The following is a 23,530-nucleotide window of genomic DNA, read 5'->3' on the forward strand; positions in this document are numbered from 1 at the left end:
ATGTTCACAATGCAGAGTTCATTCTCACTGGAGTGCTCACACAAACACTGGACTATGAATCATATCCTTTTCGAAAGCCGCACACCACTGATAGCAAAGCCGTATGTGTTCTGTGATAGAAGGCCTGTTGAGTTTTTGCAGAGACTGTACTTATAGGAGCATTTTCTTTATAGTTTGTACTCTTCCAGAGTTTTTAAAAATACTAAATGTCTATCCTGTACTACTTTGAGAAAGAACAACTGCTTTGGGGTGATTTATGGGTGTCCTCTCAGGGACCTTTTTTCTCTCCATCTAGAAACAGAAAGGAGCCTGATTTAATTTTGTTCCAGGAGGATGGGTCAGAACTGCAGGGGTTGGCAGGTGCTCTGGAGGATCCAGGGAGGGAGGACTTGTCTGTGGTGGGGGCTCCAGGGCCAGCAGCCTGCGCTTTGTACCTCGTAGTTGAAAGGAGAATCAGCCACGACAGGGCCTCAGCTTTGCAGAGCAGAATCGCTTCCGAGCATGTGTGCCAGGTCCCACCACCGCAGAGGGTCTGCTGCGCTCAGGCTGCGGGAGTTCAGTGCAGGGGCATCCATAAAGCTCCCTGTGAGTGAAAAAAATGCCGTCAGGTACTTACCTAACTAGATTTGGGATCCCTGCCCCCCCCTGTACGGGCTGTTAGTTCGTATTGTGTTTGAAATGTGTTTTCCTTAACAAGCCTACATATAAATTTAACTGATGGCATCGACACTGCGCTGTGACTGGAGCCCTGGGACGAGTTCTGGCTGCGTCCCCTTCAGACGCCCATGTTTTCCAGCTGCTTTAGGAGGCAGGCATTTTAAAGCAGGAGAACAAATATAATAAATATACTGCATCTTATTAAGATGTGTAATTTTATTCTGAGGAAACATAAATTATGTTTTGTATTATAGGAATTTATGAGCCCACATTAGGTTTTATGATTCATTTGCCAGGTTTTTAAATGTTTTCAAACACTTAACAGAACTTCGGCTACAAAAAAAATGGTGTAAATAAAGACCTTGCTATCTCTAAATTATGGATGTTAAAGATTTGAAATGTTTTGTACTTTGATTATTTTTATTTCTTATACTCTTTTCTTTTATATTGATATCTTGCCCACATTTTAAATAAATGTACTTTTGAACTTAGAATTGATTTTTTTGCATAATTTATTATGATTTGCATTAATTAATTTCAAGGCAAAATAAACTCCTGAGCAGCAGCACCAGCACCCACCAGGCAGAGCCTTCGAGACCCCGTGTCTGTCCCAGTTCCGTTCCAGATCCTGTGCTCCTACATTTCTTGCGGGATCCAGTCGGAGGACACCCTCTCAGAAGGTCGGGAACTGCTAACAGTTAATACACTATTATGTTCAGTATATTAATGTCTTTAAGAGCAGAGTTGCTCTCACTGTGCTCATCAGGCATACATGTTCCTGAGACACTGAATTTGCTTCCATAACAATTTCTGAAATATCTTCCCTAGAAACAGTTGTGACACACTCAATAATTCCTTAATTCTTGAATATAGTTTAGGTGGAAAGACACAAGCACAGAAAGAACATGAGTCCACGTTATGGGAATTCTCCGTATTCCTCTAGGGCTTTGGTGATGGTCACACACTCGGGATGTCACTTCTTCACATGTTCTCCTGGCTCTGCTGGGGTAGGACCGTGTGGAGCTCTTTCTCCAAGTGGAAGGGGAATCATCTCATGCTTCATCATTTAAATGCAAGGATCACTATCTTCCAAGTTTCTGCCTTGACCTTGGCTTTCTGTGGGATTTCCTGGGGAGCTGCCCGGTCAGCGGGTGGGCACACCACACCTACAGGCACACTTAGCATGACGGGCATCTTTGATTGGCTACCAGAAGTATTTATCTTGAGCTCTTTAAAGTATGCCCTAAGAGCATTTGTTTTTTAGATGGACTACATTCTGCCATCTACTTGTATTTTTAACAAATTGTACCTCCAAATTTGTCTGCTTTGCAGCTAATTTTGTACCTGAGCAAACTTTAAACTTACCTGTAGAACTAGCCATTTCCTCTCACGTACCCCAGGCGGAATCATTGTTGCTATGAAATATCTTAAATCCTGCAAAATTCTGAAAGGGAGAAAGAGTTTCATAGTTGAGAACACAGTTTTGCTTGCAGGGTATTCAGGATGCTGCCCTACTGCTCACACCCTGGAAGGAAAGTAAACACGGGGATGGATTCAGCGGGCCGCCTGTGCAGAGCCCTGCATCTGTTCAGTCTTCAGTGGAGACAGGGTGTTTGTTTAACCAACACTGCAAGTATGACTGATTTGATTAACCTTTCAATTAGTGTTTTTTTTCAAAAGCTGCCAAGAAATAATCCTGAAACACTCCAGGAGCTGTCTGCAGCCAACTGGCTTGCCCAGCTGCTGAGCAAGGATTTGGTGGCTCGGGGGGAGTTATGTACGAACATAGGATAGAGTTTTCAAGTAAACGCTTCTTAGAGAAGTTGATCTAAAAAGTTATTTTCTCCTAAGAAAAGGAAGTCTTTCACTTAATCCTGTTTTGTCTGGCTCAAGGTTAACAAATATACCCACATATACAATGTAAAAATTCCTAATGGCCACAGTAAAATTTTAAAAATTTCTAATTTTTAAATAATTTTATTTAACACCATGTATTTAAGACACTGTCCAACCACAAGTCATCAATATTTTACAAAATATTGTAATTATTGCAATGGTGGGTGTTTTTTTATTTTTTTGGTGCTGTCTCTAAAATACACTGTATTTTATTTACACTTAGAGCACATCTCAATTCTGACAGTAAATTTTCATTAGAAACAGTTTATCTGTATTTAGATTTCATACCACTTAACAGTTTAAAAATTTATACTCCAGGTTATCCTAAGTATGAGTGTTTTCCACTAACGAAATGAGTGTCATTAAAATTAATGTTAAATAAGATTAAAATCCAGCTCTTCACCTGCATGAGGTGCATTTCTGTGCTCGGTGACCAGGTGTAGCTGTCGTGTCAGTGGCCATCTGCACGGGCTCACTCTGGAAACGGGAGGGCCAATGAGGAGGTCAACAGCCTGTCTAAGCAGCTCCAAGATTGCTTCTCTGTGTGGAGTCACGAATTCCATTCCCTGCCACGGACAGATCAGAAGGTGTGTTTCCATCTGCGTAGGTGCGAGGTGTTGAGAGGCAAGCGGAAGGAATCCTATGCGTCCTTGCTCTTATTACAAAAAGTTGGGCAGGCTTGAGTCCTGCCAATACCTAGTGACTGCAGCAGGAACAGTGAGCAGTGCTGGCCACGCAGCACCATGTTCCATGGATCCCGCGGCCTGCGAGTGAACAGGGCTGCCGGGAGACGTCCTGTAGGCTGTAGGCAAAAGCTCCTCCAACCCGAGTGCTTGCCTCCTGGGAAGCCCTCCCAAATCCCCGATGTTTGCTGAATCAAAAAGTGTGAGATGAAGAAGGTCTGCGTTCATGGGAGGCTGGCTGCCCCCGCACACCTGCCCGAGACAGTGTGTACTCCCGCAGGCACATCTGTTCCAGCCACCACGCATCACGCAGGCACCCGTCCCGGTCCTTCATGCGCCCAAGGGCAGACGGCTGCTCCCCGGGAGCCCCGCGGCCTGCCCGCCTGTCCACACCTCACCTCGCTCTTGTTGACTGCTGCATGAATGGTCACAGCCATGCATCTCGTTGGCGTCAGGATTGTCTCCTTCCCTCCTGAATCTGAACAAGGTCTCTAAGATGTTCCTTGGCCCATCTCTCCCCGCTGCCCTCCGTACTCTTGTCACATTCCTGTTAAGAGAAGAAAAGTACCCGAGTTGTGATTTTGGAGTCTTTCTTAAAGCCTTGTGACATCCCCACCCCACTCTTCATCCCCAGCAGCCACACAGAATTCCTTCCTGTTTCTCATGGCAGACTGTCCTCCCACTCATGAAGGCCTCTAAGCTATTTCTGGTCCTTGAACTTTTTCTGTTTCCTTAGACACTGATCCGGGACAAAAAAAAAAATGCCTTAGAGGCACGAAGTTACTTGTGTGCACAAGCAACAAAAAAAAAACAGGTAAACTGGATCACATCAAAATTAAAACCTTTTGTGTATCAAGATACAACTGTTGAAAGTGAAAAGACAGCCCCCTGAGAGAAAATATTTTCAAATCCTCTGATAAGGAGCTAATATCCAGAGTATATAAAGAACACCTACAACTCAACCACAACAATGACAAAAAACCCTGGTCTTAAAATGAGCAAAGGACTTCAATAGATGTTTCTCCAAAGATGTACGAATGGCCAGTAAGCATGTGAAGAGATGCTCCACATCCCTCGTCATCAGGGAAATGCAAATCCAAACCACAGTGAGATAGCCCCTCACACCATCAGGATGGCTACCATCCAACAAAGGAAAACGTAACGAGGACATGGAGAGATCGGGCCCTTTGTGCACTGTTGGGGGGATGCAAACTGGTGCAGCTACCGTGGAAAACAGTATGGGGGTTCCTTGAAGTTTATAAGCAGAACTACCTCATGATCCAGCAGTTCTGGGGATATACCCAAAAGAATTAAAAGCAGGGACTTCGTGAGACATTTCTACACCCACGTTCAAAAGCATTATCATTCAGAGGAGCCAGAAGTTGGAGGCAACCCAAGTGCCCATCGACTGATGTGTGGATAAGCAAAATGTAGCCCATGCACACAAATTATAATTCAGTCTTAGGAGGAGGAAATCCTGACGCCTGCTATAACATGGGTGATCCCGAGGACATCATGCCGAGTGGGATAAGTGAGTCACAAAGGGACTAGGTGACTGACTAGAATCATCAGATTCACAGAGACGGTCGGTCGTGCGCACCATGTGCCAGAGGAGAGGTGGGGGCTTGTGTCTGGTGGGGAGGAGGTGGCGTCCTTCCCTGAGGACACGCAGCACTCACTCCCGGGAGAGCAGAAGCCCCGCAGTGCAGGAGCACGGCCCGTCCCAGGACCCGGATGCCGCTGACTACCAGTGACCCCATGGGACAGGCCATCTGTGCTCCTGGTGCCGTGTACCTGCGCGGGCCGATGCACAAAGCAGAACACGACTCCCCCTGATGGTGACACCACCGACTTCTCAGCCTGGGGTGCTGCACGCGTCCAGTCCCACCTGCGGAGAGGACGCCAAGAAAGCGTGACCCTGGCACCCTGCTTGTCCCGGGGACCCCATGCTGCCCCTCACCCCAGGCTGGGCTGTGGCCTCCAGGGTAAGCCCCGACCAACCCCAGCAGGTCCAGCCCCAATAACAAGAATCCCCGGGCAGAGCTGAGAGGAAAGGGCTGGGCTGGCCCAGCCAGGAGGGAGAATTCTGGGAAAATGCGAGCAGCCACCCTGCCATGTGAACTACTGGAAAAGACGGGCTTTTCTAAGCTCCTGAAGGAAGTTCCCTTGGACATTATAACATCTTTAACGGAGAACCCACTGGTCTACCTTGACACCAACAAACAGTGGTGCCTTGGCCTTGGGTAGACCCCGTGACCCCGAGAGACAGAAGTGGCCCCACTGGGTTATGCCTTGAGCACAACTTTCCAGGATTTTGGACCTAAACTCCAGTAATAGGCTCCATCTCACCCCAACTCACGATGAATGCCACCACCTGCCTCGTGATGAGAACGCGAGGGGCAGCAGGGCAGCTTTCTGCCAGGTGTGCCAGGATTCCACTTGCCACCTGTGTTGCCATGGACTTGCAACTGTTAAGATTTTATTTAATAACTGTTTGTACTTGTCCTTCTGCAGACCCTCCCAAGCCATATTCTTTATTTTTTCAGATGGGATTTTACTGCAGCTCCGGACCCCAGAGAGCCAAGCTTGTAGAATGGAGCATGTAGCACCTGCCCTCAGCTTGTCTTTTTAACAGTCCCAATTGTCCCGATTCTTTTTCAGTCAGGACTTAATCATTTGTAAACTTTGTTTTGCAAGTGCATGTAAAATACTTGGTTTTTATTTCAGCTTATTCCTATTTTCAGATTTTCCCTATTATAGGAGTGATGTCTGATTATTGCTCATCGTCATCATAATCTGGCATCGTTAGGCAATAGAATGAAGATGATCCCAGTTTTGGATTACATGTCATATTTTGATAAAATTAAAGGAAATTTTCAATTTTAATGTTCGTGGATCCTGCCCCGGGCTCCCAGGGAAGCTATACTTAACACTTACGAGGGTCATAAAGACTCAGCAAAACCCCAAAGCATGGGCTCTATTTCTGTCCTGTGCACATACTGTACATCTGCTTTGTTCAAAAAACAAAACCAAAAAAAAAAAAAAAAAGAAGAAGAAGCATTCCAAATACAAGGGAAAAAAAAATCTCCCTGGTCTCCATAAGATTAAAGTCATACAGCCTTACACATACTTAAAACAGAAGTCTGTGACTTTCTGGAATATCCATGCTCAAGATGGTTTGTAACTATGTTAAAAAAACACACAAAAACCCAACAATAGCCATATTACCCTGCATCACACATTCCCTCCCCAGAGCACACTTCTCTGTGAAGACTGAGTATCTGGGCAGCTGTCTTAACTGGGGCTCAAATATGATTCTCTTCCTTTCTCTCTAAAAATTTTAAAAAGGTTCGTTCTCTCTGCCTCAGCATTTCTTCACATAGTTGGAGGATGTCAGAGCAACTCACCTGAGAACGCCCGGGGGTTGTCAGGAACTCAGTGCTCAGTACCAGCACGGGCCCTTTGTACCCTAATATCCAGCCTCCTCACTTTGAAGTGACAGTCCTTTTATTCATGCTGTTAAGGGTTACCAGTAATGTTCTCCAAGTGGGAATAACCTCCAGGAGTTGGTTGTTTTAACTCAGTATTATAATAACTGACATTATTAAAGAAGGCTGGAGCAAATTTTCTGCCTAGATATGAGAGCCCGAGTCATTCAGCCTCAAAGAAAAGGGACACTTGTTCCTCCCGGCCAAATAATGTTCTCGGGTGGCTGAAAGCCTAAAGGAAGTGTCTGATGGCAGTCTTCGAGATGTGCAGTGCTTCCATTAGGAATTTCCCATCTCAGAAGGTAACTAGCAACTGGCTTGTCCCCAGGTACACACATAAGGATGGATCATCCAGTGCTCCAAGAACCCTTGCTGGTCCCTTGAAAGGAGAAACCAAGGCACGTAGGGGAGTGTATCACAGCACTTTGGAAGGAACACTTATAAGCAGTACCTTCTGGACCCACCACGCTAAACATCCTTAAATCTAATTCAAGCCTTATTCTAAAAATAAACTAAAAGGAGTAGGAAACCATGTTTCAAAAGCTGAAGAGCTCCCAGAAAACCAACAAGTGCCTACAGGAACTCTGACAAGCTCTCTATGCCCAGGACCTATGGAGTCTCTGCTTGCAAGTCCTTATGAAAACGGGAAAATCTACTCAGGATAACCTGAGTCTCAGATGGCCCAAAAGGAGTTCTCTTCACATGTCTGAGTTAATTTTCTTGTGTACACAATTAGCCAGCTGTAAGACTATGCAACCAGAAGCTATGAAGCCCCCAGCTTTTGGGGAGGAACCAGCAGCATTCAAAGAGGCACTCTGGTCTTCATTTGGTTTGTCTGTTGCTGTAGCTTTTTTTTTTTTTTTTTTTAGATTTTATTTATCAGAGACAGAGAGAGAGACACAGGCAGAGGGAGAAGCAGGCTCAATGCAGGGAGTCCGATGTGGGGACTCCATCCGGGTCTCCAGAATCACGCCCTGGGCCGAAGGCAGGCGCCAAACCACTGAGCCACCCGGGCTGCCCTCTGTTGCTGTAGCTTTTGGTATCTTTGGATAAAACCATCTGTGTTCTGATCAAAAACTAGGAAAATAACTAATTAATGGATCCATAAATTATAATGCTATCTTGTGACTGGATTTGTTTTAATCAAAGGGAGATTATTTGGAAATTGGGTCTTTAATGTCCTCTCCACAAATAACTTTGTGAAACAAAGGCTAAATTTTGCTTGTATCTTTGTTTGTATATATGTGTCTACGTGTACTAACTGATATTTTCTCCACCTTGGGATGGCATTGCTAAAATTAATTTGTAAAGGAGCTCTCTTTAATTAGTTTAAAGGCAAGCACTTGTAAAAACTTTCTAAAACTCAGAAGATAAAAACTAACTCAAATGTTTTTCAAAGTTATATATGATCTAGGATGAAATTCCCTACATTTAGGCTTTTATTCACTCCATAAGAAGGATGCCCCATGTAAAGGAACTCAAAAGATGGTCCTGAGAAAGGAGGATGGACAAAAACCAATACAGCCAACCCCCTTCTCAGTAGTCAGAAAAATGAGGAAAAGGAGGAGGAAAACAGGAAGACACTGGTAATCCTAAATCCATAAGCACAAGCACCAGAGCTGATACCCAGTCTACTGCCTACACCACTGCCTCCTGCGGAGGGCTGAAAAGCAAATGGAGAGAAAGCTTGTTTTGCAGGAGGCAAAGACAGGAGATGGAAATGAAGAAATGCCAGTCCCAACTTTGAATTGGCCTCTGCCTTACCTTCCTCCTGGTTCCTGTACAACCACTACCAGGGCTGCTCACCCAGCTGGCCCCTATAGCATCCTCAGCACCTCTGCCACCATTGGCTTCTGCTCTTCCTACCCTCACTACCAAGGAGCAAAAAGCACCCAGAGCTGCCAGACAGGCTATCTCCTTATGAGGTTCAAACTGGAGTACTTCCCAAACCAGGATGAAGGGGCCCAAGGACTCCCCTGGACTCCAACAACCCACAGGAGCCCCAGGTAAAATTGACAGGACAGAACAAACTGAATAATGTTTTAGCAGACGCAGGTGCAGCATATTCAGTATTAAAGCTAATTCAAGGTTGGTTTAAAATAGACATGTTTTTGGTGCTATCAACATCAAATATAATACAGATAATCAGCTGATATCCTACCTGAAGTTATACATGTTGTCCTGTTGTAATCTGTCAGCCAGAATGACTTAAAATAATGGTTGATTTTTGTCTCATGAAGTTTTCATGGGTTAACAGTGAGTAAATTAAATTTTAAAGAAAAGGTTCAGAAATTTTTAAATAGCTTCCAAAATCTTTGGTAACCTTAAACTTTGAGGTTTTGCTAGGTTAAATCAATAAATTGGGCTGAATTCATTGGAGTTAAAATTCTGCTAAATGGAATCAAGACTGCTGGAAGCGATAAGGAAATCAACTCTGTATGTAGCGAAAGTATATATGTAAGAAAGGTATGAAGACTGAGAATACACTTCTGTTGAGAGAAAATATTTTTGTTCTGATACAAGACTGGTTCTTTAGAGAGGGAAAACTTATGACAAAGTAAATAAAAAAGAAAGTTGTAGAAGTTTGATAAGAGGGACTTTTGGAAAAGAATCATGTGGTCATGATGACTACAATCGGAATAAATAAATTTTAAAAATACACTTGCATAGGCTATGAGAGGGAAGATGGCAGAGTAGGTGATCTAGGCTCACTTTCTCCCATGGATACAACTAAAACATCCACATCAGGGTACACAACCCAGAAAATGAAACCAAGACTAGCAGAACAGACTCTCTACAGCTAACTGTAGAGATGAGGTCACATGGGAAAAAGCAGGAAGGGCAGTCCATAGAACATAGGAGGGAAGCTGCAGGCATGGAGGGGAGAAGAGCAGACCCCACCCAGGCACCAGGGACCCACAAGAGGAAGACATATCCCACAAATCCCCACATTTGGCTTTGAGAACCTGATGGGCCTAGCTTCACAAGTTCTTACAATCAGTGGGGTTAACACTTGGGACTTTAAAACTCAGTGAGCAGGGCTCTGGGAGAGTGAGGAGAGCTAGAGGAAACTGAATTCCTGCTCTTAAAGAGGCAGCACAAAAAGAGCCCCACTGAGATACAGCATAGAAGTAGCAGTTTGAAAACACCTGGGATATACGAGATTTATTTACTAATCTCAGAACATGTGCTGGAAGGGCAGGGATCTTCGGGAGACTTCAACAACAAAAGAGGTGGTGGGTGCCGCTTCCCTCCCCTGACCCAGTCTAGACACACAGACACCCGTGGGAACCAGCACAGCACCAACACTCTCCACCTAGCTGGCTAACAGCATGCCCTGCCACCACGCACTTCTGGACCTGCCCCTCCATCCCTGTGTTGGTGAGCTTTCCTGGGCTGATGCAAGTCCCCTCCTAAGGACCAGCAACTCTGCTGGCACCATGAGTGCCCCATTGCCACATTCTCCTCCAACACCTCTTTGGCTAGAACTCATCCAAAGCAGTACTACAAGCCTGGCAGTGTGCAGGGGGCCCCAACAGAGGCCAGCAATGCTCCAGAGTGACTCCCACTCCAGGGAATGGAAATGATAACCACACATCCCAGATCCACTGCAGCCTCACCAGTGCACTGGGGGCAGACAGCCAGTCTGACTACAAGTCCCACTCACCAAGAAAATCTTCTTTGGGGAAAACACAGGGCAAGTGCCCTGAAGTTTGGTGCTGCTTCATCTCACAGATGCTTGGTCTGACTTGACTCAAGCCTAATGTGGCCTCAGACTTGCCACCTACTAACACAGGGACCAAACCCTGCCCACAACAGGCAAAGAGAGCCACTACAGACAAACAGATGAAGGGAAAAATCAGCTCAGCCACAATAGCAGGGCACATGCAACACACACAGGAGACACCCCTGAAGCACCAGGTTCCAGTGAACAGAGGACACTGCACTGCAGGGCACTACAGGATTTCTTCCAAAGGCCACTATTTTCAAAAGCAAGAGATGTAGCTGACTTTCCTAACACAGAGAAACAGACACAAGGAATTAGATAAAATGAGGAGACAGAGGAATATGTCCTAAATGAAAGACTGGAACAAAATCACAGCAAGAGACCTAAGCAAAACAGAGAAAAGCAATATGCCTGACAGAGAATTTAAGATACTCACTGGACTTGTGAACAAGAATGGAGAACCACAGGGATACCCTCAGCAAAGAGATAGAAAACAAAGAACCATTCTGAAATGAAGAACTCAATAACTGAAATTTAAAATACACTAGATGAGATGCCTGGGTGGCTCAGACACCGGTTGAGTGTCTGCCTTTGGCCCAGGGCATGATCCCAGGATCTGGGATCAAGTCTCACATCAGGCTCCTTGCAGGGAGCCTGCTTCTCCCTCAGCCTGTGTCTCTCCCTCTCTTTCTCTCTGTGTCTCTCATGAATAAATAAATAAATCTTAAAAAAATAAAATGAATAAAATACACTAGATGAAATAGTGGACTAGAGGAAGCAGAACACATCAGTGACCTGGAAGACAGCAATGGAAAGCAATCAAGTTGAGCAGGAGAAAGAGAAAAATAACAAAAAAATGAAAATATACTAAAGGGACACAGAGACACCATCAAGCATAACCCTTGCATTATAGGGGTCCTAGAAGGAGAAGAGAGAGGAAAGAGAGCAGAAAATTTATTTGAAGAAACAATAGCTGAAAAACGTCCTGAAACTGGGGAAGGACAGAAGTCTAGATCCAGGAGGCAGAGCACCCACAGGAAAAAAAAAAATCAATCTAAAGAGGTCCACAACAAGACACATAGTAATTAAAAGCAAAAAGTAGTGATAAAGAGAATTTTAAAAGCAGCAAGAGAAAAGAGAAAGAAAGAAAGAAAGAAAGAAAGAAAGAAAGAAAGAAAGAAAGAAAGAAAGAAAGAAAGTTAGTTACATACAAGGGAAACCCCGTAAGGCTCTCAGCTAATTTTCCAGCAGAACCTTTGTAGGCCAGAAGATAGTGGCATGATACATTCAAAGTGCTGAAAGGAAAAAAATCTGCAGCCAAGAATATTCTATCCAGAAAGGCTACTGTTCAGAATAGGAGGAGAGACAAATAATTTCCCATACAAACAAAAGTTAAAGGAATTCATGACCACTAAACCAACCTTAAATGTTAAAGGGGACTCTTTTGAGTAGAAAGACCATAGCAAGAGTAAGAAAAGTAGGAAGCACAAACTGGCAATAAGCACATACCTCTCAATAATTACCTTGAATATAAATGGACTAAACACTCCAATCAAAAGACACAGGGTGACAAAATGGATAAGAAAGTAAGGCCCATGTATATGCTGCCCACAAGAGACTCAACTGAGACCTAAAGACACATGCAAATTGAAACTGAAAGGATGAAAAAAGTATCATGAAAAAAGAAGTGAAAAGAAACCTGGGGTAGCACTACTTATATTAGACAAAACAGAGTTTAAAACAAGATTGCAGGGATCCCTGGGTGGCGCAGCAGTTTGGCGCCTGCCTTTGGCCCAGGGCACGATCCTGGAGACCCGGGATCGAGTCCCACGTCAGGCTCCCGGTGCATGGAGCCTGCTTCTTCCTCTGCCTGTGTCTCTGCCTCTCTCGCTCTGTGTGACTATCATAAAAAATAAATAAATAAATAAATAAATAAATAAATAAATAAATAAAACAAGATTGCAGCGAAAAACAGACAAGGGCACTACATAATCATAAAAAGAAAATCCAATAAAAAGATATAATTATTAATATTTATTCACCTAACATAGAAGCCCCCAAATACATAAAATAGCTAGTAACAAACATAAAGGAAACAATCAATAGTAATAATAGTAGAGGATTTTAACAACTCATTTACATCAATGGATAGATGATCCAAACAGAAAAAAAAAAACCCTCAGAAACAGAAAATCAACAAGGAAAGAGTGGCTTTGAATAACACAATGGATCAGATAGATCTAACAGATATATTCAGAACATTCCATTCTAAAACATCGGAATACACATTCTTTTCAAGTGTACATGGAACATTCTCCAGAATGAGAGAATGTGTTCCATATTAGGCTACAAAACAAGCCTTGACAAATTTGAAAGATCAAAGTCATACCATATGTCTTTTCTGACCACAACACTATGAAACTAGAAGTCAACCACAAGAAAAAAACCTGGAAAGACCACAAATACATGGAGGTTAGATACCTTGCCAGTAATCAATGAATGGCTCAACCAAAAAATCAAAGAGGAAATCAAAAAATCTATGGAGATAAATGAAAATGAAAACATAATGGTCCAAAATCCTTGGGATGGAGCAAAAAATGTTCTAAGAGGGAATTTTATAGCAGGATAGGCCTACCTCAGAAAGCAAGAAAAATCTCAAATAAACAGCCTAACCATATCCCTGAAGAAACTAGAAGAAAAAAAGAACAAAATCCTAAACTAGCAGAAGAAAGGAAATAAAAAAGATTAGAGCAGAAATAAATGTAATTGAAATAAAAAATACCACAATTGAATGATCAATGAAACCAGGAGATGGTTCTTTGGAAAGATAGGAATCTGATAAATTTTGCAGCTAGACTCATCAAAAAAGAAGGAGAGAGAGAGAGAGAGAGAGAGAGAGAGAGAGAACTCAAACAAAACCAGAAATGGAAGAGGACCAATAACAACCAACACTACAGAAATAAATACATCAAAAAACTCCCAGCAAACAAAAGTCCAGGACCAGATGGCTTCACAGGTGAATTCTACCAAACATTTAAAGAAGAGTTAGTATCTGTTCTTCTCAAACTATTTCAGAAGATCGAAGAGGAGAGAAAGCTTCCAAATTCATTCTATGAGGCCAGCATTACCCCGATACCAAAACCAGGTAAAGACGCCACCAAAAAAGCAAACTACAGGCCAATATTTCTGATGAACACAGATGAAAATAATCATCAACAAAATACTAGCAAAACCAATCCAATACATTAAAAAAATCATTCACCACAAACAAGTGAGATTTAGTCCTAGGAGGCAAGGGTGGTTCAATACTTACAAATCAACCAACACGAGACATCAATCACATCAATAAGAGAAAGGATAAAAACCATATGATAACTTAGATATAGAAAAGGCAGCGCGCACGGCGGGGCCCGGAGCAGCTCGGAGGGGCTCGGACGGCGGCTCCGCGGAGGGGGCTGCGCGGCTCCGGGAACAGCTCGGCGGCGGCGGCTCGGGCAGAGGAAGGGGCTCCGTGCGGAGGGGGCTGCGCGGCCGGGAGCAGCTCGGAGGGGCTCGGGCGGCGGCTCCGCGGAGAGGCGGCTACACGGCCGGGAGCGCGAATCCCACAGCGCAGGCCCCGGAGCACAGGGCGCCGGGACACAGCCCAGGATCCGGCCTCCCCCGGGACAGGCAGAGGCCGGGAGGGCCCGAGACAGCGAGGACGCTCCTGCCCCGAGCTGAGCAGATCAGCGGCCCCGCCCCGGAGCCTCCAGGCCCTGCAGACGGAGAGCCGAGAGCCCCGAGCCCCGTAGTTCCTGCGGAGGCTGAATCCAGGCTTCCAGAGTTGCCATAGCAACTGCGACTGTTCCTCCTGGGGCCCCACGGGGTAAACAACCCCCGCTGAGCCCTGCAGCAGGCTGGGGCAGAGCAGCTCCCCCAAGTGCTAACACCTGAAAATCAGCACAGCAGGCCCCTCCCCCAGAAGACCAGCTGGACAGACCAGTTCCAGGGGAAGTCAAGGGACTTAAAGTCTACAGATTCAGAAGATACTCCCCCGTGTTTGTTTTTTTTTCTTTTTTCTTTTCTTTTTGATTTCTGATTGCTTCCCCCCACCCCCCCTTTTTTCACCTTTCTTTTTCTTTCTCTTTTTCTTCTCTTTTTTCCCTTTTTTTTCTTCTTTTTCTTTTTTCTCTTTCTTTTCTTTCCTTCTCTCTCTTTCTCTCCTTTTCCCAATACAACTTGTTTTTGGCCACTCTGCACTGAGCAAAATGACTAGAAGGAAAACCTCACCTCAAAAGAAAGAATCAGAAACAGCCCCCTCTCCCACAGAGTTACAAAATCTGGATTACAATTCACTGTCAGAAAGCCAATTCAGAAGCACTATTCTACAGCTACTGGTGGCTCTAGAAAAAAGCATTAAGGCCTCACGAGACTTCATGACTGCAGAATTTAGATCCAATCAGGCAGAAATTAAAAATCAATTGAATGAGATGCAATCCAAACTAGAAGTCCTAACGACGAGGGTTAATGAGGTGGAAGAACGAGTGAGTGACACAGAAGACAAGTTAATGGCAAAGAGGGAAACTGAGGAAAAAAGAGACAGACAATTAAAAGACCATGAAGACAGATTAAGGGAAATAAATGACAGCCTTAAGGAAGAAAAACCTACGTTTAATTGGGGTTCCCGAGGGCGCCGAAAGGGACAGAGGGCCAGAATATGTATTTGAACAAATCCTAGCTGAAAACTTTCCCAATCTGGGAAGGGAAACAGGCATTCAGATCCAGGAAATAGAGAGATTCCCCCCCTAAAATCAATAAAAACCGTTCAACACCTCGACATCTAATAGTGAAGCTTGCAAATTCCAAAGATAAAGAGAAGATCCTTAAAGCAGCAAGAGGCAAGAAGTCCCTGACTTTCATGGGGAGGAATATTAGGGTAACAGCAGACCTCTCCACAGAGACCTGGCAGGCCAGAAAGGGCTGGCAGGATATATTCAGGGTCCTAAATGAGAAGAACATGCAACCAAGAATACTTTATCCACCAAGGCTCTCATTCAAAATGGAAGGAGAGATAAAGAGCTTCCAAGACAGGCAGGAACTGAAAGAATATGTGACCTCCAAACCAGCTCTGCAAGAAATTTTAAGGGGGACTCTTAAAATTCCCCTTTAAGAAGAAGTTCAGTGGAACAATCCACAAAAACAAGGACTAAATAGATATCATGATGACACTAAACTCATATCTGTCAATAGTAAGTCTGAACGTGAACGGGCTTAATGACCCCATCAAAAGGTGCAGGGTTTCAGACTGGATAAAAAAGCAGGACCCATCTATTTGCTGTCTACAAGAGACTCATTTTAGACAGAAGGACACCTACAACCTGAAAATAAAAGGTTGGAGAACCATTTACCATTCAAATGGTTCTCTAAAGAAAGCAGGGATAGCAATCCTCTATCAGATAAACTAAAATTTACCCCGAAGACTGTAGTGAGAGATGAAGAGGGACACTATATCATACTTAAAGGATCTATCCAACAAGAGGACTTAACAATCCTCAATATATATGCCCCGAATGTGGGAGCTGCCAAAGACTTAAACGAATTATTAACCAAAGTGAAGAAATACTTAGATAATAATACACTTATACTTGGTGACTTCAATCTAGCTCTTTCTACCCTCGATAGGTCTTCTAAGCACAACATCTCCAAAGAAACGAGAGCTTTAAATGATACACTGGACCAGATGGATTTCACAGATATCTACAGAACTTTACATCCAGACTCAACTGAATATACATTCTTCTCAAGTGCACATGGAACTTTCTCCAGAATAGACCACATACTGGGTCACAAATCGGTTCTGAACCGATACCAAAAGATTGGGATCGTCCCCTGCATATTCTCAGACCATAACACCTTGAAATTAGAACTAAATCACAAGAAGAAGTTTGGAAGGACCTCAAACACGTGGAGGTTAAGGACCATCCTGCTAAAAGATGAAAGGGTCAACCAGGAAATTAAGGAAGAATTAAAAAGATTCATGGAAACTAATGAGAATGAAGATACAACTGTTCAAAATCTTTGGGATGCAGCAAAAGCAGTCCTGAGGGGGAAATACATCACAATACAAGCATCCATTCAAAAACTGGAAAGAACTCAAATACAAAAGCTAACCTTACACCTAAAGGAGCTAGAGAAAAAACAGCAAATCGACCCGACACCCAGCAGAAGAAGAGAGTTAATTAAAATTCGAGCAGAACTCAACGAAATTGAGACCAGAAGAACTGTGGAACAGATCAACAGAACCAGGAGTTGGTTCTTTGAAAGAATTAATAAGATAGATAAACCATTAGCCAACCTTAGTAAAAAGAAGAGAGAGAAGACTCAAATTAATAAAATCATGAATGAGAAAGGAGAGATCACTACCAACACCAAGGAAATACAAACGATTTTAAAAACATATTATGAACAGCTCTACGCCAATAAATTAGGCAATCTAGAAGAAATGGACGCATTCCTGGAAAGCCACAAACTACCAAAACTGGAACAGGAAGAAATAGAAAACCTGAACAGGCCAATAACCAGGGAGGAAATTGAAGCAGTCATCAAAAACCTCCCAAGACACAAGAGTCCAGGGCCAGATGGCTTCCCAGGGGAATTCTATCAGACGTTTAAAGAAGAAATCATACCTATTCTACTAAAGCTGTTTGGAAAGATAGAAAGAGATGGAGTACTTCCAAATTCATTCTATGAGGCCAGCATCACCTTAATTCCAAAACCAGACAAAGACCCCACCAAAAAGGAGAATTACAGACCAATATCCCTGATGAACATGGATGCAAAAATTCTCAACAAGATACTAGCCAATAGGATCCAACAACACATTAAGAAAATTATTCACCATGACCAAGTAGGATTTATCCCCGGGACACAAGGCTGGTTCAACACTCGTAAAACAATCAGTGTGATTCATCATATCAGCAAGAGAAAAACCAAGAACCATATGATCCTCTCATTAGATGCAGAGAAAGCATTTGACAAAATACAGCATCCATTCCTGATCAAAACTCTTCAGAGTGTAGGCATAGAGGGAACTTTCCTCGACATCTTAAAAGCCATCTACGAAAAGCCCACAGCAAATATCATTCTCAATGGGGAAGCACTGGGAGCCTTTCCCCTAAGATCAGGAACAAGACAGGGATGTCCACTCTCACCACTGCTATTCAACATAGTACTGGAAGTCCTAGCCTCAGCAATCAGACAACAAAAAGACATTAAAGGCATTCAAATTGGCAAAGAAGAAGTCAAACTCTCCCTCTTCGCCGATGACATGATACTCTACATAGAAAACCCAAAAGCCTCCACCCCAAGATTGCTAGAACTCATACAGCAATTTGGTAGCATGGCAGGATACAAAATCAATGCCCAGAAATCAATGGCATTCCTATACACTAACAATGAGACTGAAGAAAGAGAAATTAAGGAGTCAATCCCATTTACAATTGCACCCAAAAGCATAAGATACCTAGGAATAAACCTAACCAAAGAGGTAAAGGATCCATACCCTAAAAACTATAGAACACTTCTGAAAGACATTGAGGAAGACACAAAGAGATGGAAAAATATTCCATGCTCATGGATTGGCAGAATTAATATTGTGAAAATGTCAATGTTACCCAGGGCAATTTACACGTTTAGTGCAATCCCTATCAAAATACCATGGACTTTCTTCAGAGAGTTAGAACAAATTATTTTAAGATTTGTGTGGAATCAGAAAGGACCCCGAATAGCCAGGGGAATTTTAAAAAAGAAAACCATATCTGGGGGCATCACAATGCCAGATTTCAGGCTGTACTACAAAGCTGTGGTCATCAAGACAGTGTGGTACTGGCACAAAAACAGACACATAGATCAATGGAACAGAATAGAGAACCCAGAAGTGGACCCTCAACTTTATGGTCAACTAATATTCGATAAAGGAGGAAAGACGATCCACTTGAAGAAAGACAGTCTCTTCAGTAGATGGTGCTGGGAAAACTGGACATCCACATGCAGAAGAATGAAACTAGACCACTCTCTTGCACCATACACAAAGATAAACTCAAAATGGATGAAAGATCTAAATGTGAGACAAGATTCCATCAAAATCCTAGAGGAGAACACAGGCAACACCCTTTTTGAACTTGGCCACAGTAACTTCTTGCAAGATACATCCAGGAAGGCAAAATAAACAAAAGCAAAAATGAACTATTGGGACTTCATCAAGATAAGAAGCTTTTGCACAGCAAAGGGTACAGTCAACAAAACTCAAAGACAACCTACAGAATGGGAGAAGATATTTGCAAATAACATATCAGATAAAGGGCTAGTTTCCAAAATCTATAAAGAACTTATTAAACTCAACAGCAAAGAAACATACAATCCAATCATGAAATGGGCAAAAGACATGAAGAGAAATCTCACAGAGGAAGACATAGACATGGCCAACATGCACATGAGAAAATGCTCTGCATCACTGGCCATCAGGGAAATACAAATCAAAACCACAATGAGATACCACCTCACACCAGTGAGAATGGGGAAAATTAACAAGGCAGGAAACAACAAATGTTGGAGAGGATGCGGAGAAAGGGGAACCCTCTTGCACTGTTGGTGGGAATGTGAACTGGTGCAGCCACTCTGGAAAACCGTGTGGAGGTTCCTCAAAGAGTTAAAAATAGACCTGCCCTACGACCCAGCAATTGCACTGCTGGGGATTTACCCCAAAGATACAGATGCAATGAAACGCCGGGACACCTGCACCCCGATGTTTCTAGCAGCCATGTCCACAATAGCCAAACTGTGGAAGGAGCCTCGGTGTCCATCGAAAGATGAATGGATAAAGAAGATGTGGTTTATGTATACAATGGAATATTCCTCAGCCATTAGAAACAACAAATACCCACCATTTGCTTCGACGTGGATGGAACTGGAGGGTATTATGCTGAGTGAAGTAAGTCAATCGGAGAAGGACAAACATGTATGGTCTCATTCATTTGGGGAATATGAATAACAGTGAAAGGGAATAGAAGGGAAGGGAGAAGAAATGTGTGGGAAATATCAGAAAGGGACACAGAACATAAAGACTCCTAACTCTGGGAAATGAACTAGGGGTGGTGGAAGGGGAGGAGGGCGGGGGGTGGGGGTGAATGGGTGACGGGCACTGAGGGGGACACTTGACGGGATGAGCACTGGGTGTTATTCTGTATGTTGGTAAATTGAACACCAATAAAAATTAATTTATAAAAAAATAAAAATAAAAAAATAGATACAGAAAAAAATCAAGATGTTGACAAAGTACAACATCCACTGATGATGAAAACCCTCCACAACGTAGGTCTAGAGAGAACATACCTCAACATAATAAAGGCCATATATGAAAAACCCACAGCCAACATCATCCTCAATGGGAAAAAACCGAGAGCCTTTCCCCCAAGGGTAAGAACACGACAGGGATGTCCACTGTTACCACTTTTATTCATCACAGTACTGGAAGTCCCAGCCTCAGCAATCAGACAAGCATAAGAAGTGATAGGCATCTGAATTGGTAAGGAAGAAGCAAAAACTCTATCTGCAGATGACGTGAAACTATATATAGAAAAACCTGAAAGACTCCACCAAAAACTACTTAGAACTGATAAACGAATTCAGTAAGGTCACAGATAAAAAACCAATATACAGGAATATGCTGCATTTCTACACACTGATAACAAAGTAACAGAATTAAGAAAAAACAATCCCATTCACAATTTCACCAAAAAGGATAGATGCCTAGGAATAAACTTAACTAAAGAGGTGAAAGACCTGTATTCTGAAAACTATAAAACACTGATGAAAGACACCGATGACGCCCCCAAACAAATGAAAAGATATTCCATGCTCATGGATCGGCAGGTGCAGGAGCCTCAGGGGCACAGCAGCTCCTGTAGAGACAGCCTTAGGGCCTGTTGCTCTATGGGCCACTTAACTCAAAAGGATCACCTTTTTGTAGGTTTGGAACCTACAAACCAGAAAAATCCATCAGACGCTGCTCCCTGCACCCATTCCATCTTGGAGGATACTTGGAAACTGATGTGGAAATCTCACTGGCAGCACTCGGGACTCAGATCCTGCCTTTATAATTTGCTCCAAACATCAACCTATGTTTTCTTTTGTTCCCATGGAAATGCCTCTCCTTATAATCACATGATTGCTTGCTGAGCAAGGCAGAGTCTATTCCATGGCTAACACCACTTGCTGCACCTATAGTAACTACTCCCGGGAAGAAAGAACCCATATAAATAAAACTGGGCAGCAAGTCACAAGCCCACGGCCCTGTCCAGGTCATCCCAGCTCTCAGAGTGCACCCACAGCCCCTTCTCCCTATCCTGAGACACCCTCCAGACATCAGGGGCTGAACTTGGTCTCCTTCTGATGTTACCTCTCAGCCCCAGAGTAACCAAGGAATGAATGTATGTTATGAGTATGTTTACTCACTGCTCATGCTCCACCTTGTCTCACAAATAATCATACATTCCCCACCTTTCTATCAAAGTGCATGTAAAGGATTCTTTGGATTTTTCTCCTCCTTAAATCTCCCGCAATATCACGTCAGTTCCTTCAACTCGTACTTATTAGAATTCGTTTACTCTGAATCATTGTCGCAAAGACTTTACAAACGCAAAACCTGACGATCTAAGCCAAGCACGTGCACTGTTTGCTCGCCAGGTGGACTTCATACAAAACACCTATCACTTTTAAGCTTCCCACCCTTTACATTACAATAAGTTTCCCCTGCCAAGGAACTCTGGGTGAAAAAACATACATGTTCATACCTACACGAGGGACTGGATGGGCCCAGGGGAGACCAGCCGGGCACTCCGGCACCAGACGACAGGAAAACCTAAGATTGGTCAATGCTTTCTGAGGAAAGACCATTGATCAAAAGAGGGAAATGTTAAGGACAATTTAATGGTTAACGTTTGTGGTCCTCGCTCCAGGGCTCCCAGGGAAGCTACACTTTAACCTCTCAAAGGTGGCCACTTTCCCCGAAGTCCTTACCTGAGTTTCCAAAGTGGCTAACTGGAGGAAGGAGGCTGTGGGTCCTCAGGTGATCCGGGCATCCCCTCTCCCCGCAAGGCCCGGCTCTGCCCGAGGAGCTCTGCCCGAGGAGCCCCGCCCGGGTGCTCTGGGACCCTAGGCGTCCACCACTGGGGCTGGAAGCGAGTCAAGGCACACCTGAAAGCAACGCCCTTACGTGATCCTGAGCATGTTCTTGAACGCTCCATAGCTGTCTTCTTACCGCAGGCAGGCCCGCGGTCAGGACGTCTAAGCGGTCACCACCGCGCCACCGCGGCCGCGGGTCTCAGCCCTGCGCAGGTGCCCCCCCCCGCCCGGCTGCACCTGCCGCCCGCGGGTGCCTCCTCCCCAGGCCTCGCTGGGCACCCCCGTCCCTGGCTGCTCCTCGCCACCGCTGCAGCCCCGGCTCCGGGTGCGTGCGGAGGCCGCCGGCGGGGCCCTCGGGAGCACATGCCCAGCGCCGCGTTCCCGCCCGCGCGCCCGCGGCTCCCCGCCCTGGCGGCCTGCGCGCAGCTCCCGCACGTCAGGCTGTCCCTCCTCCGCGCCGCCGCCGCGCCTGCCCCCGCGCCAGCCCGCCCTTCCGCGCTGTGCCCGCGCCGCCCGCGCGGAGGGGACTCGGGCGCGGGCTGTGTCGCCCCCCCACCCCGCTCCCACGCCGCCACCGTGGCCTCCCCGCCCCCGGCCCGGCCCCCGCGGGCCACTTACCAGAGCGCCGTGGGCACGCGGGCGGCCCGGCGTGAGCCTCTGCTGCCCTCTGCGGGCGGCGTCCACGCGCGGCGGAGCCAGCGGGAGGGATCCTGCTCCGCACCTGGGGCCGGCGGGGAGGGGTGAGGGAGGGAGGGAGGGAGGGCTGCTGCGGCGGGGGCGGGGCTGGCCGGGAGGGGGCGGGGCTGTCCGGGAGGGGCGGGGCTGTCCTGGAGGGGCGGGGCTGTCCGGGCGGGGGCGGGGCTGTCCGGGCGGGGGCGGGGCTGTCCGGGAGGGGCGGGGCTGTCCGGGCGGGCGCGGGGCCGGCAAGGGGCGGGGAGAGCACTGTCCTCCGCGGCCGACGCCCTGTCCTGCCCCCAGGTGACAGGCTTCTCAAGGCCTGTGGGCTGGACGTGGCCCAGCGCCTGCAGCCGGGCGGGAAGCAGAAGAGACCAGCACGGGGAGGGCCTTGCACACCGAGCGCCCATTTCGCAGGACCAGAGTCCCTTAGGGACCCTGGGCCGGCTATCGTGTTGCCCATGGACTGGAGCCCTAGAGCCCACGTGGCCTGCCCATGGCCGTGAGCTGTTTCCTGAACTCCCTGCTGGGAAGAGAGGCCTCCCCTCCAGCCCTAGAAACCTGTTGCCCCAAGACTGCGGGATGTAGCTGGAAAAGCCATTTATAGGCACGTCCTGGTCAGGAGACGGTCTGGCTGCTCCAGCGTCCCCCGGCCTCAGGTGACCAGAGTGGCTGTTCAGGTTGTGGACCCGAGGTCACGCAGGCCACCCTGAGTCTTATGAATGCTTTCCATTATTGTCTATAAGACAGGCAACAGATGCAGGTGTTTCAGAAACAGCTGCTTTGTCACAGGGCTAAGGTGCAACGTGAAGGCTCTGGCCTGCTCAGTGGAGTATGGACTTCCAAAATTCCCCATGAGCCTGCCCTGCCCCACCTGACCTGGAATCTTGGGGTAGGGGTGGGGCAGGCCCTGGGTCCAGATGCCTACAAACATCCTCCCATGTCTAGAGTCCGGGAATGGTGACCCTGCAGAGACATCTGTCCCCCTTGTGCCCCCCACCCCCGCCCAAAGGAGCTGAAGCAGAGTGGGAGCAGTGGGTCCTCGAGGCTCTGGACCCGAGGAGGGCTCAGGTGTGTGTGTGGGGGGGGGGAAGGTGGTAGGTGCAGCCCAGAGCCTCGGCCATTCCTGACTCCAAGGGCAGCTTCTCTGGAGTTTGTCCTGCTCCTTGCACTTTTCCATGGCCTCTCGTGCCTTCAAAAGCGCTTCACGTACATTTTGCTGAATTTTCACAGCTGCCTTGTAC

The 23,530-nt window shown here is 45.7% G+C and overlaps 1 protein-coding gene and 1 long non-coding RNA gene across 6 annotated transcripts in view; one reads left to right on the plus strand and one right to left on the minus strand.

Annotated features, from left to right (window-relative positions):
* The window catches only part of PAXIP1 (PAX interacting protein 1), a 50,439-nt gene extending 49,264 nt beyond the window's left edge, over positions 1-1,175 (plus strand). For 3 of the 4 annotated variants that reach the window (XM_055335266.1, XM_055335268.1, XM_055335269.1), the window contains one exon: positions 1-573. In XM_055335266.1, the coding sequence (XP_055191241.1) occupies positions 1-116 (116 nt within the window). In that variant the 3' untranslated portion in view covers positions 117-573. Of the gene's footprint in view, positions 574-701 lie in introns of those variants that run through there. The other variant, XM_055335267.1, reaches the window with a different exon arrangement.
* Positions 480-22,285, minus strand: LOC129515983 (uncharacterized). Of its 2 annotated transcripts, XR_008665688.1 has the most exons (8): positions 22,230-22,285; positions 21,507-21,683; positions 5,031-5,124; positions 3,635-3,783; positions 2,957-3,119; positions 2,023-2,101; positions 1,237-1,345; positions 480-583 (listed from the first exon to the last, which is right to left on the minus strand). It is a non-coding gene; the product is annotated as an uncharacterized LOC129515983 (long non-coding RNA). The 2 variants fall into 2 exon arrangements; XR_008665689.1 differs by lacking the exon at positions 1,237-1,345 and having other exon boundaries at positions 508-583; positions 2,957-3,783.
* Positions 22,286-23,530: the final 1,245 nt, after the last annotated feature.

This window comes from Nyctereutes procyonoides, unplaced genomic scaffold (assembly GCF_905146905.1).
Source record: "Nyctereutes procyonoides isolate TBG_1078 unplaced genomic scaffold, NYPRO_anot_genome, whole genome shotgun sequence".
NCBI classification, from domain to species: Eukaryota; Metazoa; Chordata; class Mammalia; order Carnivora; family Canidae; genus Nyctereutes; species Nyctereutes procyonoides.